This window comes from Amblyomma mixtum, chromosome 5 (assembly GCF_055824585.1).
Source record: "Amblyomma mixtum isolate Tamu chromosome 5, ASM5582458v1, whole genome shotgun sequence".
NCBI classification, from domain to species: domain Eukaryota; kingdom Metazoa; phylum Arthropoda; class Arachnida; order Ixodida; family Ixodidae; genus Amblyomma; species Amblyomma mixtum.
The window spans coordinates 200,521,021-200,534,281 of record NC_143016.1 but is presented as its reverse complement, the minus strand read 5'-3'; the positions used below and the strand labels follow the sequence as shown (position 1 = coordinate 200,534,281).

The following is a 13,261-nucleotide window of genomic DNA, read 5'->3' as shown; positions in this document are numbered from 1 at the left end:
TGCTCATCACTGACAGAGGAACAGCATTCAAGGCGGAACTGACGCAAGACATCCTCCATTACAGCCAAACCAGCCACCGGAGAACAACTGCATACCACCCGCAGACCAAAGGACGGACCGACCGCCTCAACAAAACCATCGCCGATATGCTCGCCATGTATGTTGATGCCGAACAAAAGAGCTGGGACGTCATCTTGCCTTACGTAGTCTTCGCCTACAACACCGCAGTGCAGGAGACCACCCAGATGACACCATTTAGGCTCGACCGTGGCAAAGAGGCCACGGCCACGCTAGACGCCATGCTGCCGAACGTTACCGAGGAAGATAACGTCGACGCCTACTTTCAACGCCTCGCAGAAGAAGCCCGAAGACTTGCCCGATTATGGATCAAAAACCAGCAGCGGACCAACGCCAGACGCTACAACCTACGAAGAGGCAACGCGGACACCGATTCGCCGCCGAGGATTGAGTGAAAAATTTTTGCGCCGCTATTTCGGCCCGTACAAGGTTCTTCGTCGGCTAGGTGAATTGGACTATGAAGTCGTTCCTGACCAAATGACTGCATCCCAGCGAAGCCGCGTGCGACCAGAAGTAGTCCATGTCGTACGCCTAAAGCCCTATCATGCATGCTAAAAGACGCCGTGTTTCCACATTCGGTGTTTATTTTTGCACAGTCAGTTTATCATTATTTATAGCCGCATTATGTTCTAACGCATCAAGTCTATGCTTCTTTGAGAGGGGAGTAATGCGGCGAATCTTTGTAGCGTTTGTTTGTAGTGTTTGTTCATGCTTCACGGCTGCCGACACGCCGCTTCATCGCTTCGTTTGTGACGCAAGACGCGCCTAGATTTAGCTCGATTGATCGCATCCTGGCGAAGCCGATTCTGCTTTGAGCCAGAATGTTCTAATGTTCGCTATCAGCTTTGAAAAGAGCACGGCGGACTGCGGCGGGGATTGTGTTCGACGACCGCCGAGCACGCTTGTTGCTATGCCACCGCCGAGTGATTCAGTTCTTTGCGGGCGCAAGTCAGCCAAAATAAAGGGTTTTGCTTCAAAGACATTCTCGCTGTTTAGCTGTTTGCCCGACTGCAGTCACCACTACGTGACAATATCACCGGGATGTATCGTTTTCTTTTCTCTACATTCTGGAGGCACCTTTTGGAAACATTATACCTTAGTTTCTGTAGAGTTCAATAGATTCACTATAGACCTCAATAGGTTTTCTATAGAGTTCAATAGATTTTCTGTAGAGTTCAATAGGTAATATCTATAGGAATAGATTTTCTATAGAGTACATTAGATATTCTTTAGATTTTATATAGAGTTCTATAGATTTCTATATGTATTCTATATATTTTCTATAGATTTCTATAGGCGTTCTGTAGGTTTCTATGTTTTTATAAATTTTTATAGCGTTCTATTGATTTTCTATAGAGTTCCATAGATATTCTATAGATTTTCTAGAGTTCTATAGATTTCCTATAGAGTTCTATAGATTTCCTATAGAGTTCTATAGATTTTTTATACAGTTCTATAGGTTTTTATAGAGTTCCATAGATTTCCTATAGAGTTCTATAGATTTCGTATAGGGTTCTATAGATTTCTATAAATTGACATACTAGAGAACCTAACCTTACCTGACCTGACCTAACCTAACCTCACCTCATCTAACCTAACCTAGCCTAGCCTAGCCTAGCCTAGCCTAGCCGAACCTAACCTAACCTAACCTATGGAATGAAGATGATGATTCAGCACCGCCACCAACGACGACGAAGCGCTAGCGCTGCCCGTGAAAGGCTCGTGCTGGAGAACTGCCGCTTGTGTGCCGGGCTCTCGCCTCGCTGGTTCCTAGACGACTTGCGCCCGGGTCTTCGTTGCCGGCGCTTCAACGTGCCAATAAACCACTCTTCATTTGGTGGAGGTTGCTGCGTTCACCGTTCCCCATCACCGTGGACCTTCGCAGCCGCACCATCCCAATGTCCAAGACCAGTCAACAGCCCGCCCCCCCCGCCGCAGCCCGTCATCTGCTCCGGTGCCGTCCGGCAGCGCGACCCCGCTGTTTTCAGCGGCCACAGCGACCAGGATGTAGAAGATTGGCTGGAATCATACGAACGGGTGAGCCGCCATAATAATTGGGATGACAACGTCAAACTGACCAACGTTATATTCTACCTGAGCAACGTAGCGAACCTGTGGTTCCGAAACCACGAGGCCGACATCTCCACCTGGACCGTTTTCAAGAGCGCACTTGCGGAGGTTTTCGGCCGTCCTGCCGTCCGGAAACTGCGCGCTGAGCAAAGCCTGCGTGTCCGAGCTCAGCACAAGGACGAGACTTTCACGAGCTGCATTGAAGATGTAGTTGACTTATGCAAGCGTGTTGATCCGGCTATGTCCGAAGCTGACAAGATTAAGCACGTCCTGAAAGGCATCGACGACGACGCTTTTCAGATGTTGCTGGCGAAGAGCCCCACCACCGTCGCCTCGGTTTATACACTGTGCCAAAGTTTTGACGAGTTGCGTGCGCAGCGTCTTTGCGCTCGTCGCCTTTCCCCGCCTGCCGACTCCATCTCCGGCCTGGGCATCAACCACGACTTGCTAGCCACAATCAAAGACTTCGTGCGGGAAGAGGTCGCCCGGCAGCTATCGCTCATATCTAACCCACACCCGTCACCGCCCGTCCTCAGTCCTGAGATCCGGAATGCCATCGCGCAGGAGGTCGCCGATGCACTTCCTAGTCTTCGGCAACCGGCACCTTTGGCTCCCCAGGCCGGTCTACTTCCGATCCAGCCCACCCCAGTTGCCGCCCCGTTAAGCTACGACCCTCCAGTAAGCGTGCCGCCTGCGCCCGCACCCGTGCCTCTCACGTATGCAGAGGCTGTCAGAAGAACACCGCGGCCGCAGGCCTATGCCTATGCTCCTCCTGCGGTGCCTGCGCCTGTTGTTTCCCGACAGCGTTTCGCGCCCGCTGCCTACAATCCTTGGCGCACGGCTGACAACCGACCGATCTGCTACGCCTGCGGTTTTCCAGGCCACGTCGCTCGCCTATGTCGACGTACTCTGCCTGCGCCTCTCCACCCCCTGCCGGACTACCGCGATACAGATCGCACCTTTCGCGCATCTTTCGAACCACCGCATCAGGGGACCTCACCTGACCGCGCGCTTGGTCGCCAGCCCTACGTTTCCCACCGCTCGCCCTCCCCTCGCCGCCGCTCCTTGTCGCCCATGAGGCGTCGCCCCGTCCCCGCCGATTCGGAAAACTAGCAGCCGCAGTTCCTGGGGCACGAACTGCGCTATCATCGCCCTGCTTAAGTCCTCGCCTTTCACCGCCGAATTTTCTTGACGTGTTTGTAGACGGCGTCAAGACACTTGCGCTTGTGGACACTGGGGCCTTCGTTTCTGTTATTAACGAAAACTTCTGCCGTTCGCTTCGAAAAGTTACCACCCATCTTCTGGACTGTCCCTCCGTACAGCTAGCGCCAAGCCCGTTCATCCGTCTGCCGCTTGCACAGCACGCGTAGTCATCGCCGATGTTTTATATTGCCACGGACCTGGCTCGAGCTACCTGCGCGCTAAGCCGTGACGAGGACGAAGTGGTCGCGTCGCAAGTGACCCTAGCCAGAATACTCGCCCGTGGAGGCACCGTTAAGGCATCGTCCGATATACGCAGTGCGGCTCTGCAATTCTCGGGGGTGGGTTTGGTGGCGGCGAGTTCAGTTGAAAATGTAACCAATCGATTTCGAAGGTCTATAGTCGCACCATTTTCTCGAAGAAAGTCGAGACCGAGAATGACGTCTCGTGAGCATTCAGGCAGAATGAGGAACGTTGCCACGAACGTGCATCCGCGCACCGTAATTCTGGCCGTACACATTCCGAGCGGCGTAACCACGTGGCCACCAGCCGTACGTATCTGTGACCCTGCCCACGGCATCATAACTTTCTTCAGTACCTTAGCCATCCTACCGCTCATTATCGAGTAGTCCGCATCCGTATCCACTAGTGCGCTAACCTCCTTAGAGTCAATCAGCACGGGTATGTCAAGGGAGACCTTGGTCTTACCAGACCCAGTCGTCGGCGCCGTCTTCGTCGTCGTCGTCGTCGTCGTCATCGGTATCGTGGTCGTCAATTCGGGAAGGGTCAGTCGGCGCGTCGGTGGAAGCTTTTCGGCAATGCGGCGTTCGGCGGCCTCGCCTCCAAAGGTCGCCTGTTCTAGTTTTCCCGGTGCGGGCTCGAGGACCCACGCTGTGCACCAGGTCCATAACCGGACTGATGAGGCGACGAATGGCGAGGTGAAGGCGATCGGGACGTTCGGCGCGGAGGAGGTGGTGAACCACGCCGGCGGGTGACGTATTCGTCAAACTCCTGAGGCTGTTCGGCATGCCGCGGACGGGGACTACCTGCAGACAAGCCTCGGAATCCCAGAGGCCGATATGGACACCGCCGGAAGACGTGACCGGCCTCGCCAAAATGGTAACACAGGGGACGTCGGTCTGGCGCACGCCAAATATCGGTCTTTCTCGGCGCCTGTCCTCGAGCTTGCCAGTAGGGAACCGGCTGCTCGGCGTGTACTGCGACTACCGAAGGGGCATACGGTGGCGCGCAGGGAACCGGCGCAGGACGGCGCAGCACGTCCGCATACGTCGCTGGCGGCCAAGCAACTGGCTGTGGTGGCGGCTCTACTGGAGCGACGGGTGGTCTGAGCGCCTGCTGAACTTCCTCCCGAATGGCGCTAGTCAGAGAGTCCACAGGAAAAATCCCCCGAAGTTTCTGCAGCTCCTCACGGACCACAGAACGCACGATGTCCCGAAGGGAGCTTGTATTGACCCCCGAAGCAGCATCCAGGGGGTGTAGAGCCGAGATAGGGTTTAGCTGCCGGTCGTAGAAATTGTACCGTTGCTGGAGCGCCCTCTCCATGAGCACAGCCTCGGAGAGGAACTCGGCGACTGTTCTGGGCGGGCTTCGCACAAGACCGCAGAACAATTGCTCTTTCACGCCTCTCATCAGGTGTCTGAGCTTTTTCTCTTCCGTCATGGTCGGGTCCGCTCGGTTACAGAGGCGCGTCACTTCCTCCACGTACATCGCTACGTTCTCATTTGGTAGCTGAATGCGAGCGGTCAATTCACGTTCGGCCCGTTCACGGCGATCGCTGCTGGTGTAAGTCTCCAACAGCTGGCGACGAAAGTCCTGCCACGTCGTTAGACTCGTCTCGCGGTTTTCGTACCAGATCCGAGCGGCGTCTTCTAAGCTGAAGTAGACGTTCCGGATCTTAGCACTGTCGTCCCAGCCGTTGAAACGCGCAACGCGCTCGAACTGATCAAGCCAGTCTTGGGCGTCCTCCGAGTATCCGCCGTGAAAGGGCTTCGGGATCCGGGGATTTTGCAGGCTCACAAAAGAAGCAGGTATGAACGGGGCGCTGTCTGACCTTGCTTCCGTGGTCGTAGCCATGGGTGCGCTCTCTTGAGGCCGGAGTCCGAATTCTGGAGACAAGCCGCGGAGCCTGCGGCTGACACGATGGACGGGCGTTCGCACAAGAGGCACCGGGCTTGTGCTTCGGCTCTCCGAGGAAGGATCGAGCATCAGCCGAGAATACCCAAGCAACCTCCACCAGATGTCACAGGCCAGACGGAGAACAGTCGTAGACGTAGAGGGGGACCGCAGAACGGCCGAGGGTTTTGCCACGGACCTGGCTCGAGCTACCTGCGCGCGAAGCCGTGACGAGGACGAAGTGGTCGCGTTCGCGTGAGGCGCGCTCGAGCTGGCTCTGTTCTGGGCGATGAAAACCCTCGGCCGTTCTGCGGTCCCCCTCTACGTCTACGACTGTTCTCCGTCCAGATGGATAGCTGTTGCAACCGATTACCTGACGCGTTACGCCGAAACGCAGGCTCTCCCTCAAGGCACAGCGTTCGAAGTTGCGCACTTCTTTATGCGTGCAATAGTGGTTCGACACGGCGCTCCGTCCGTCGTCATTACAGACCGAGGGAAGGCATTCACAGCTCAGCTTGTCCACGACATCTTTGAGCTGAGTCACACCAGCCATCGAACAACGACAGCATACCATCCCCAAACAAATGGGCTCACAGAACGCCTGAATAAAACACTGGCCGACATGATTTCCATGTACGTGGATGTGGAACACAGAACCTGGGACCAAATACTCCCGTACATCACATTCGCGTACAACACTGCGACTCAAGAAACAACCCGCTTTACACCATTCCGTCTAGTCTACGGCAGAGAAGTGCGGATGATGCTGGACGCCATGCTCCCGTGCGTGGATGATGACTTGACACCAGATGCGGGCTCCTTTGTCGAACAAGCCGAGCAAGCTCGCCAGCTTGCTCGTTTGCACATCACAGCTCAACAAGACACGGACTCCAGACGTTACAACCGGCGCCACAGGGAGGTTACCTACAACATCGGTGACCGTGTGTGGGTGTGGACCCCTGTCCGCCAAAAGGCATTGTCCGAAAAACTGCTGCACCGATATTTCGGACCTTATGAGGTGCTCCGTCGTGTTGGAAACGTGGATTATGAGGTTGTTCCACGTGGAACTGTGTCTACCGGTCGTCGGCAACCACGGACTGACATTGTGCATGAAATGCGACTTAAGCCATACTTCTCGCGTGAGAGCGATGACGCTCCACTTTAAACTGTGTTCGGGTTCTGCGTTTTAATTTATTTCTTTTTGTTCGTTTTTTTAGCATTGTCTTCCTGCTTTTCCTGTTCGTTTTCTCCTTTGTACATACCCTCGCATCGGGACGATGCTCTTCTTTTTCGGGGGACTAATGCACGGACCTGGCTCGAGCTACCTGCGCGCTAAGCCGTGACGAGGACGAAGTGGTCGCGTTCGCGTGAGGCGCGCTCGAGCTGGCTCTGTTCTGGGCGATGAAAACCCTCGGCCGTTTTGCGGTCCCCCTCTACGTCTACGACTGTTCTCCGTCTGGCCTGTGACAATATGTTGTCGAATTTTTAGTTCTCCGTGCAAGCTCCCATGACGTCATCCTTGGCTGGGATTTTCTATCCCGCCACAGCGCCGTCATTGACTGCGCCCGTGCGCATGTCGTCTTTTCTACGCTCTGTGATGCGCCCCTCGACGAGCCTTCGATTCGCCGTGATGCTAAGTTTGTTGTCGCCGAGGACACTCACATTCCCCCTGACAGTGCTGTGCTTGTCCCTGTTTGCGCGCCTCTGTTTCTGACGGCACCGTTCTCTTCACGCCTTCCCCCATCCTTGCTTCTCGCCGACGCCTCTCTGTTCCCTTCGCCGTCATCTACATTCAACATGGTACTGCCGCCATCCTCGTCTCTAACACCTCCTTCTCTGCCCTCTCCCTGCTCCGTGGCGAGTGCCTTGGCCATTTTGAAACCGCTACCTTGATCACTTCCTTGGACACCGATGTGACCTCCTCCAGTCCCGACATCGCTGCCCTCACCCCACGTAGCCCTACTCCCGATCACCCACTGCCTTCGGACATTTTCGACCGCTCTATTGACCGCGCCCTCGACACAGCTCAACACGCGCAGCTTCTTGCCCTGCTCAACCAGTTTCGCTCATCGTTTGACCACCAGTCCTCTTCTTTGGGCCGTGCGACCAATGTCGAGCACCACATTGAAACCGGTACCCATACTCCTCTCCGCCAGCGCCCCTACCGTGTGTCACTTCACGAGCGCCGCCTCATCGCTGAGCAAGTGGACGACATGCTACAACGCGGCATTATTCAGCCATCTGCCAGTCCTTGGTAATCCCCAGTTGTCCTGGTGAAGAAGGACGGCTCGATACGATTTTGCGTGGACTATCGCCGGCTCAACAAAATTACGCGGAAAGACGTCTACCCGCTACCCCGTATTGACGACGCCCTTGACTGCTTGCAAGGCGCCGAGTTCTTCTCATCTCTGGACCTTCGTTCCGGCTATTGGCAAGTTCCGATGTCTGCGTCCGACCGTCCTAAAACGGCATTCGTTACGCCTGACGGCCTATATCAATTCACCGTAATGCCATTCGGTCTGTGTAACGCTCCCGCCACGTTCGAACGAATGATGGACAACATCTTGCGCGGCCTCAAGTGGAACATTTGTCTTTGCTATTTAGATGATGTTGTGTTTTCGCCAGATTTTCCAACGCATCTCCAGCGCTTGCGCCAGATATTGAGCTGCCTGACACGTGCTGGCCTTCAGCTTAACCTCAAGAAATGTCACTTTGGTGCCCGGCAACTGAAAATACTCGGCCACCTCGTATCCAAAGATGGCGTCCTACCTGATCCTGCCAAACTCCGGGCTGTGGCTGAATTCCCTAAACCGACCTCTACGAAACAGGTGCGCCGATTTGTGGGCCTCTGCTCCTATTTTCGGCGCTTTGTCCCTAATTTCGCCTCTATCGTCACGCCCCTTACAAAACTCCTCAATGGTCCCGCCGACCTGTCTACGTGGGACTCTGCCTGCGATGAAGCTTTTGCTGCGCTCCGTCGCCTTCTTACTTCGCCCCCTATTCTTCGGCACTATGACCCCAGTGCTCCTACTGAGGTGCACACCGACGCAAGCGGAGTCGGCCTCGGTGCTGTTCTGGCCCAGCGCAAGCCCGAATTTTCTGAATACGTTGTTGCGTACGCTAGCCGTGCTCTCACCAAAGCAGAGTCGAACTACACCGTGACTGAAAAGGAGTGTCTGGCCGTAGTGTGGGCTCTCACGAAATTCCGCCCATACTTATATGGCCGCCCGTTCACCGTCGTTACTGATCACCACGCCTTGTGCTGGTTGGCCTCCCTCAAAGATCCCTCAGGACGCCTTGGCCGCTGGGCACTCCGTCTTCAGGAATTCGATATTACCGTAGTCTACCGGTCGGGCCGCAAGCACTCCGACGCCGACGCTTTGTCACGCTCGCCACTGCCCTCTCCTGCACCTTTCTTCCCCCTTATCTGATCCTCTACTCGCAGCGCTCACTACTATGGACATGCCCAATCAACAACGCCAGGATCCATGGATTTCGTCCTTGCTCGATGTCCTTCGTGCACACTCTACGTCCCCCTTCCCTCGAGCTCTTCGTCGCCAAGCTTCCCATTTTGCCATCCGCGACGATCTCCTGTACCGCCGCAACTATCGTCCGGACGGCCGAAAGTGGCTCCTCGTGATTCCCCGACACCTTCGGTCTGAGATCTGTGCACACTACCATGCCGACCCTCAGAGCGCTCACGCTGGATCGCTAAAAACCTACGAGCGACTACGGCAGAGGTACTACTGGCGAGGCATGTACAACTTCGTTCGTCGCTACGTTCGCTCCTGCACAGACTGTCAGCAGCGGAAGTCGCCGCCTCGACCCTCGACTGCTCCGTTACAGCCATTACCGTGCCCGACTCGCCCTTTCGATCGTGTGGGCATCGACCTATATGGGCCGCTCCCCTTCACGACCGCCGGAAACGATGGATTATAGTTGCCGTGGACCACCTCACTCGGTATGCTGAGACCGCTTCCCTACCTGCGCCTACTGCTCGCGACGTCGCCCTCTTCCTTCTTCATCACTTCGTCCTGCGTCACGGCGCTCCGCGAGCACTTCTCAGTGACCGCGGCCGTGTTTTCTTGTCTGAAGTTGTTCGCGAGCTTCTCGATGCGTGCCACTCAGTCCACCGTACCACTACCGCTTACCACCCCCAAACTAACGGCCTCACCAAACGATTCAACCGGACTCTTGGGGACATGATCGCCATGTACATTAGCTCCGACCGCTCTAATTTGGATCAAGTCCTTCCGTTCGTGACCTATGCATATAACACCGCATCCCAGGCAACCACCGGCTTTTCCCCTTTCTTTCTTTTATTCAGGCGCGAGCCTTCCTGCCTCCGGGACACCATCCTTCCCTACAACCCAGACACCTCAGAACTATACTTCCCTTTCTGACATTACCCGTCATGCTGAGCAGTGCCGCCAGTTGGCTCGCTCCTTCACCGCCGAACGTCAAGGGCTCCGGAAACATGAGTCGGACCAAGACACGCCCGCTACATACTTCTCCTCTGGATCATTGGTCTGGCTCTCTGTTCCGGCTGCGTCCAAATTTTCGGCCAAGCACATTGGTCCTTACCGCATCTTAGAGCGTACGTCACCAGTGAACTATATCATCGAACCGGTGACACCTTCTTTGGACCATCGCCGCCGTGGTCGCGACATCGTTCATGTCAGCCGCTTGAAGCCTTATTACAGCCCTCTCGTCGTCTCCTCGCCTTGAGTCGCCAGGATGGCTCCCTCTTTCCGCCGGGGCAGTTGGAATGAAGAAGATGATCCAGCACCGCCACCAACGACGACGAAGCGCTAGCGCCGCCCGTAGCAGGCTCGTGCTGGAGAACTGCCGCTTGTGTGCCGGTCCCTCGCCTCGCTCGTTCCTAGACTTCTTGCGCCAGGGTCTTCGTCGCCGGCGCTTGAATGTGCCAATAAACCGCTCTACAAATGTATTGCGCGGGCTCAAGTGGAACATTTGTCTCTGCTATTTGGATGATGTTCTGTTTTCGCCCGATTTTCCGACGCATCTCCAGCGCTTGCGCCAGATATTGAGCTGCCTCACCCGTGCTGGCCTTCAGCTTAACCTCAAGAAATGTCACTTTAGTGCCCGGCAACTGACAATACTCGGCCACCTCGTATCCAAAGATGGCGTCCTACCTGATCCGGCCAAACTCCGGGCTGTGGCTGAATTCCTTAAACCGACCTCTACGAAACAGGTGCGCTGATTTGTGGGCCTCTGCTCCTATTTTCGGCGCTTTGTCCCTAATTTCGCCTCTATCGTCGCGCCCCTTACGAAACTCCTCAATGGTCCCGCCGACTGTCTACGTGGGACTCTGCCTGCGATGAAGCTTTGCTGCGCTCCGTCGTCGTCCTACTTCACCCCCTATTCTTCGGCACTATGACCGCAGTGCTCCTACTGAGGTGCACACCGACGCAAGCGGAATGGGGCCTCGGTGCTGTCCTGGCCCAGCGCAAGCCCGAATTTTCTGAATACGTTGTTGCGTACGCCAGCCGTGCTCTCACCAAAGCAGAGTCGAACTACAGCTGACTGAAAAGGAGTGTCTGGCCGTAGTGTGGGCTCTCACAAAATTCCGCCCTTACTTATATGGCCGCCCGTTCACCGTCGTTACTGATCACCACGCCTTGTGTTGGTTGGCCTCCCTCAAAGATCCCTCAGGACGCCTTGGCCGCTGGGCACTCCGTCTTCAGGAATTCGATGTTACCGTTGTCTATCGGTCGGGCCGCAAGTACTCCGACGCCGACGCCTTGTCACGCTAGCCACTGCCCTCTCCTGCGCCCTCTTCCATTGTATCTGATTCCCCACTCGCAGCGCTCACTGCTATCGACATGCCCAATCAACAACGCCAGGATACATGGATTTCTTCCTTGCTGGATGCCCTTCGTGCGCACTCTACGTCCTCCTTCCCTCGGGCCCTTCGTCGCCAAGCTTCCCATTTCGCCATCCGCGATGATCTTCTGTACCGCCGCAACTATCGTCCGGACGGCCGAAAGTGGCTCCTCGTGATTCCCCGCCATCTTCGGTCTGAGATCTGTGCGCACTACCACGCCGACCCTCGAAGCGCTCACGCTGGATCGCTAAAAACCTACGAGCGGCTACGCCAGAGGTACTACTGGCGGGGCATGTACAACTTTGTTCGTCGATACGTTCGCTCCTGCACAGCCTGTCAGCAGCGGAAGTCGTCACCTCGACCCTCGACTGCCCCGTTACAGCCATTACCGTGCCCGGCTCGCCCTTTCGATCGTGTGGGCATCGACCTATATGGGCCGCTCCCCTTCACGACCGCCGGCAATCGATGGATTATAGTCGCCGTGGACCACCTCACTCGGTATGCAGAGACCGCTGCCCTACCTGCTGCTACTGCTCGCGACGTCGCCTTCTTCCTTCTTCATCACTTCGTCCTGCGTCACGGCGCTCCGCGAGAACTTCTCAGTGACCGCGGCCGTTTTTTCTTGTCTGAAGTTGTTCGCGAGCTTCTCGATGCGTGCCACTCAGTCCACCGTACCACTACCGCTTACCACCCCCAAACCAACGGCCTCACCGAACGATTCAACCGTACTCTTGGGGACATGATCGCCATGTACAGTAGTTCCGACAGCTCTAATTGGGATCAAGTCCTTCCGTTCGTGACCTATGCATATAAAACCGCATCCCAGGCAACCACCGGCTTTTCCCCATTCTTTCTTTTATTTGGGCGCGAGCCTTCCTGTCTGCTGGACACAATCCTTCCCTACAACCCCGACAGCTCAGAATATACTTCCATATCTGACATTATCCGCCATGCTGAGCAGTGCCGCCAGTTGGCTCGCTCCTTCACCGCCGAACGTCAAGGGCTCCGGAAACATGAGTCGGACCAAGACACGCCCGCTACACACTTCTCCACTGGATCATTGGTCTGGCTCTCTGTTCCGGCTGCGTCCAAATTTTCGGCCAAGCACATTGGCCCTTACTGCATCTTAGAGCGTACGTCACCAGTGAACTATATTGTCACGGCTATACAGTCGGGACAGCCAGGTCACGTTTTACTGAACAGTGCCAGGTAGCAGCGAACTCCCGAGCGGAACCCGAAGAAGAGACGACGAAGAAGCCCCGCCCGCCACCATGGCTAAGGCTAGCCAGGATGGCGGTTGAGACAGTTCGGCCAGGAGACGGCGCCACGAGAATGTCCAGGAATGTGGCATTGCTCCCCCCCTCTGTTAAGCGCCGCCCGAGGCGCTGGAGGGCGTGTGGTGCGGCAGCCGCTTCCCCGGGCACAGGCTTTTGGGGCACGAACATCCGCTGATCATAGAGTGCCCTTGCAGAGGCGCAGTAGTCCTGGTGTATATAGTAGGTATCGGCGACGGGCGCGGAATCCACTTTCTCGGCCGTCGTGATCTCGTACGCGAGGAGAGGGAGGCATTAAGACAATCATCATAGATGCGGATAGCTGGAGCATATGGACGGTCAGGATGGAGAATGCCATGATCTTTGCGCTCTTAGTCGTCTGGACATAGGCTACTTCCAGTGGGAGCAGCACGCGGTCGTTCAGCGTTCGCGACAGTGAAGCGTGGGTACTCCGTCCGACGAAATATTCAAGCTGCAGCGTGTTATGGTTGAACAGCACGGCAAGTGTGGAATGGATGCTGACGTTGCCGAATTCCATGTGGCGGTTCTGGCCGATCACCATCTCGACGGGTGCGCACGGTGAAGAGCCGAGTGGAGAGAGAGAAGGTAGAGACGAGTGAGCTGCTAGCCGGCGTGGTAAGGCTTCATTCGGGCGACA

At 55.9% G+C, this 13,261-nt stretch overlaps 1 protein-coding gene across 1 annotated transcript; it reads right to left on the bottom strand.

The window, feature by feature from the left end:
• Positions 1-4,206: 4,206 nt before the first annotated feature.
• Positions 4,207-5,442, bottom strand: LOC149345427 (uncharacterized). The gene has a single exon (XM_089547422.1). The coding sequence runs from the start codon at positions 5,440-5,442 to the stop codon at positions 4,207-4,209; it is 1,236 nt and encodes a 411-aa protein (XP_089403548.1).
• Positions 5,443-13,261: the final 7,819 nt, after the last annotated feature.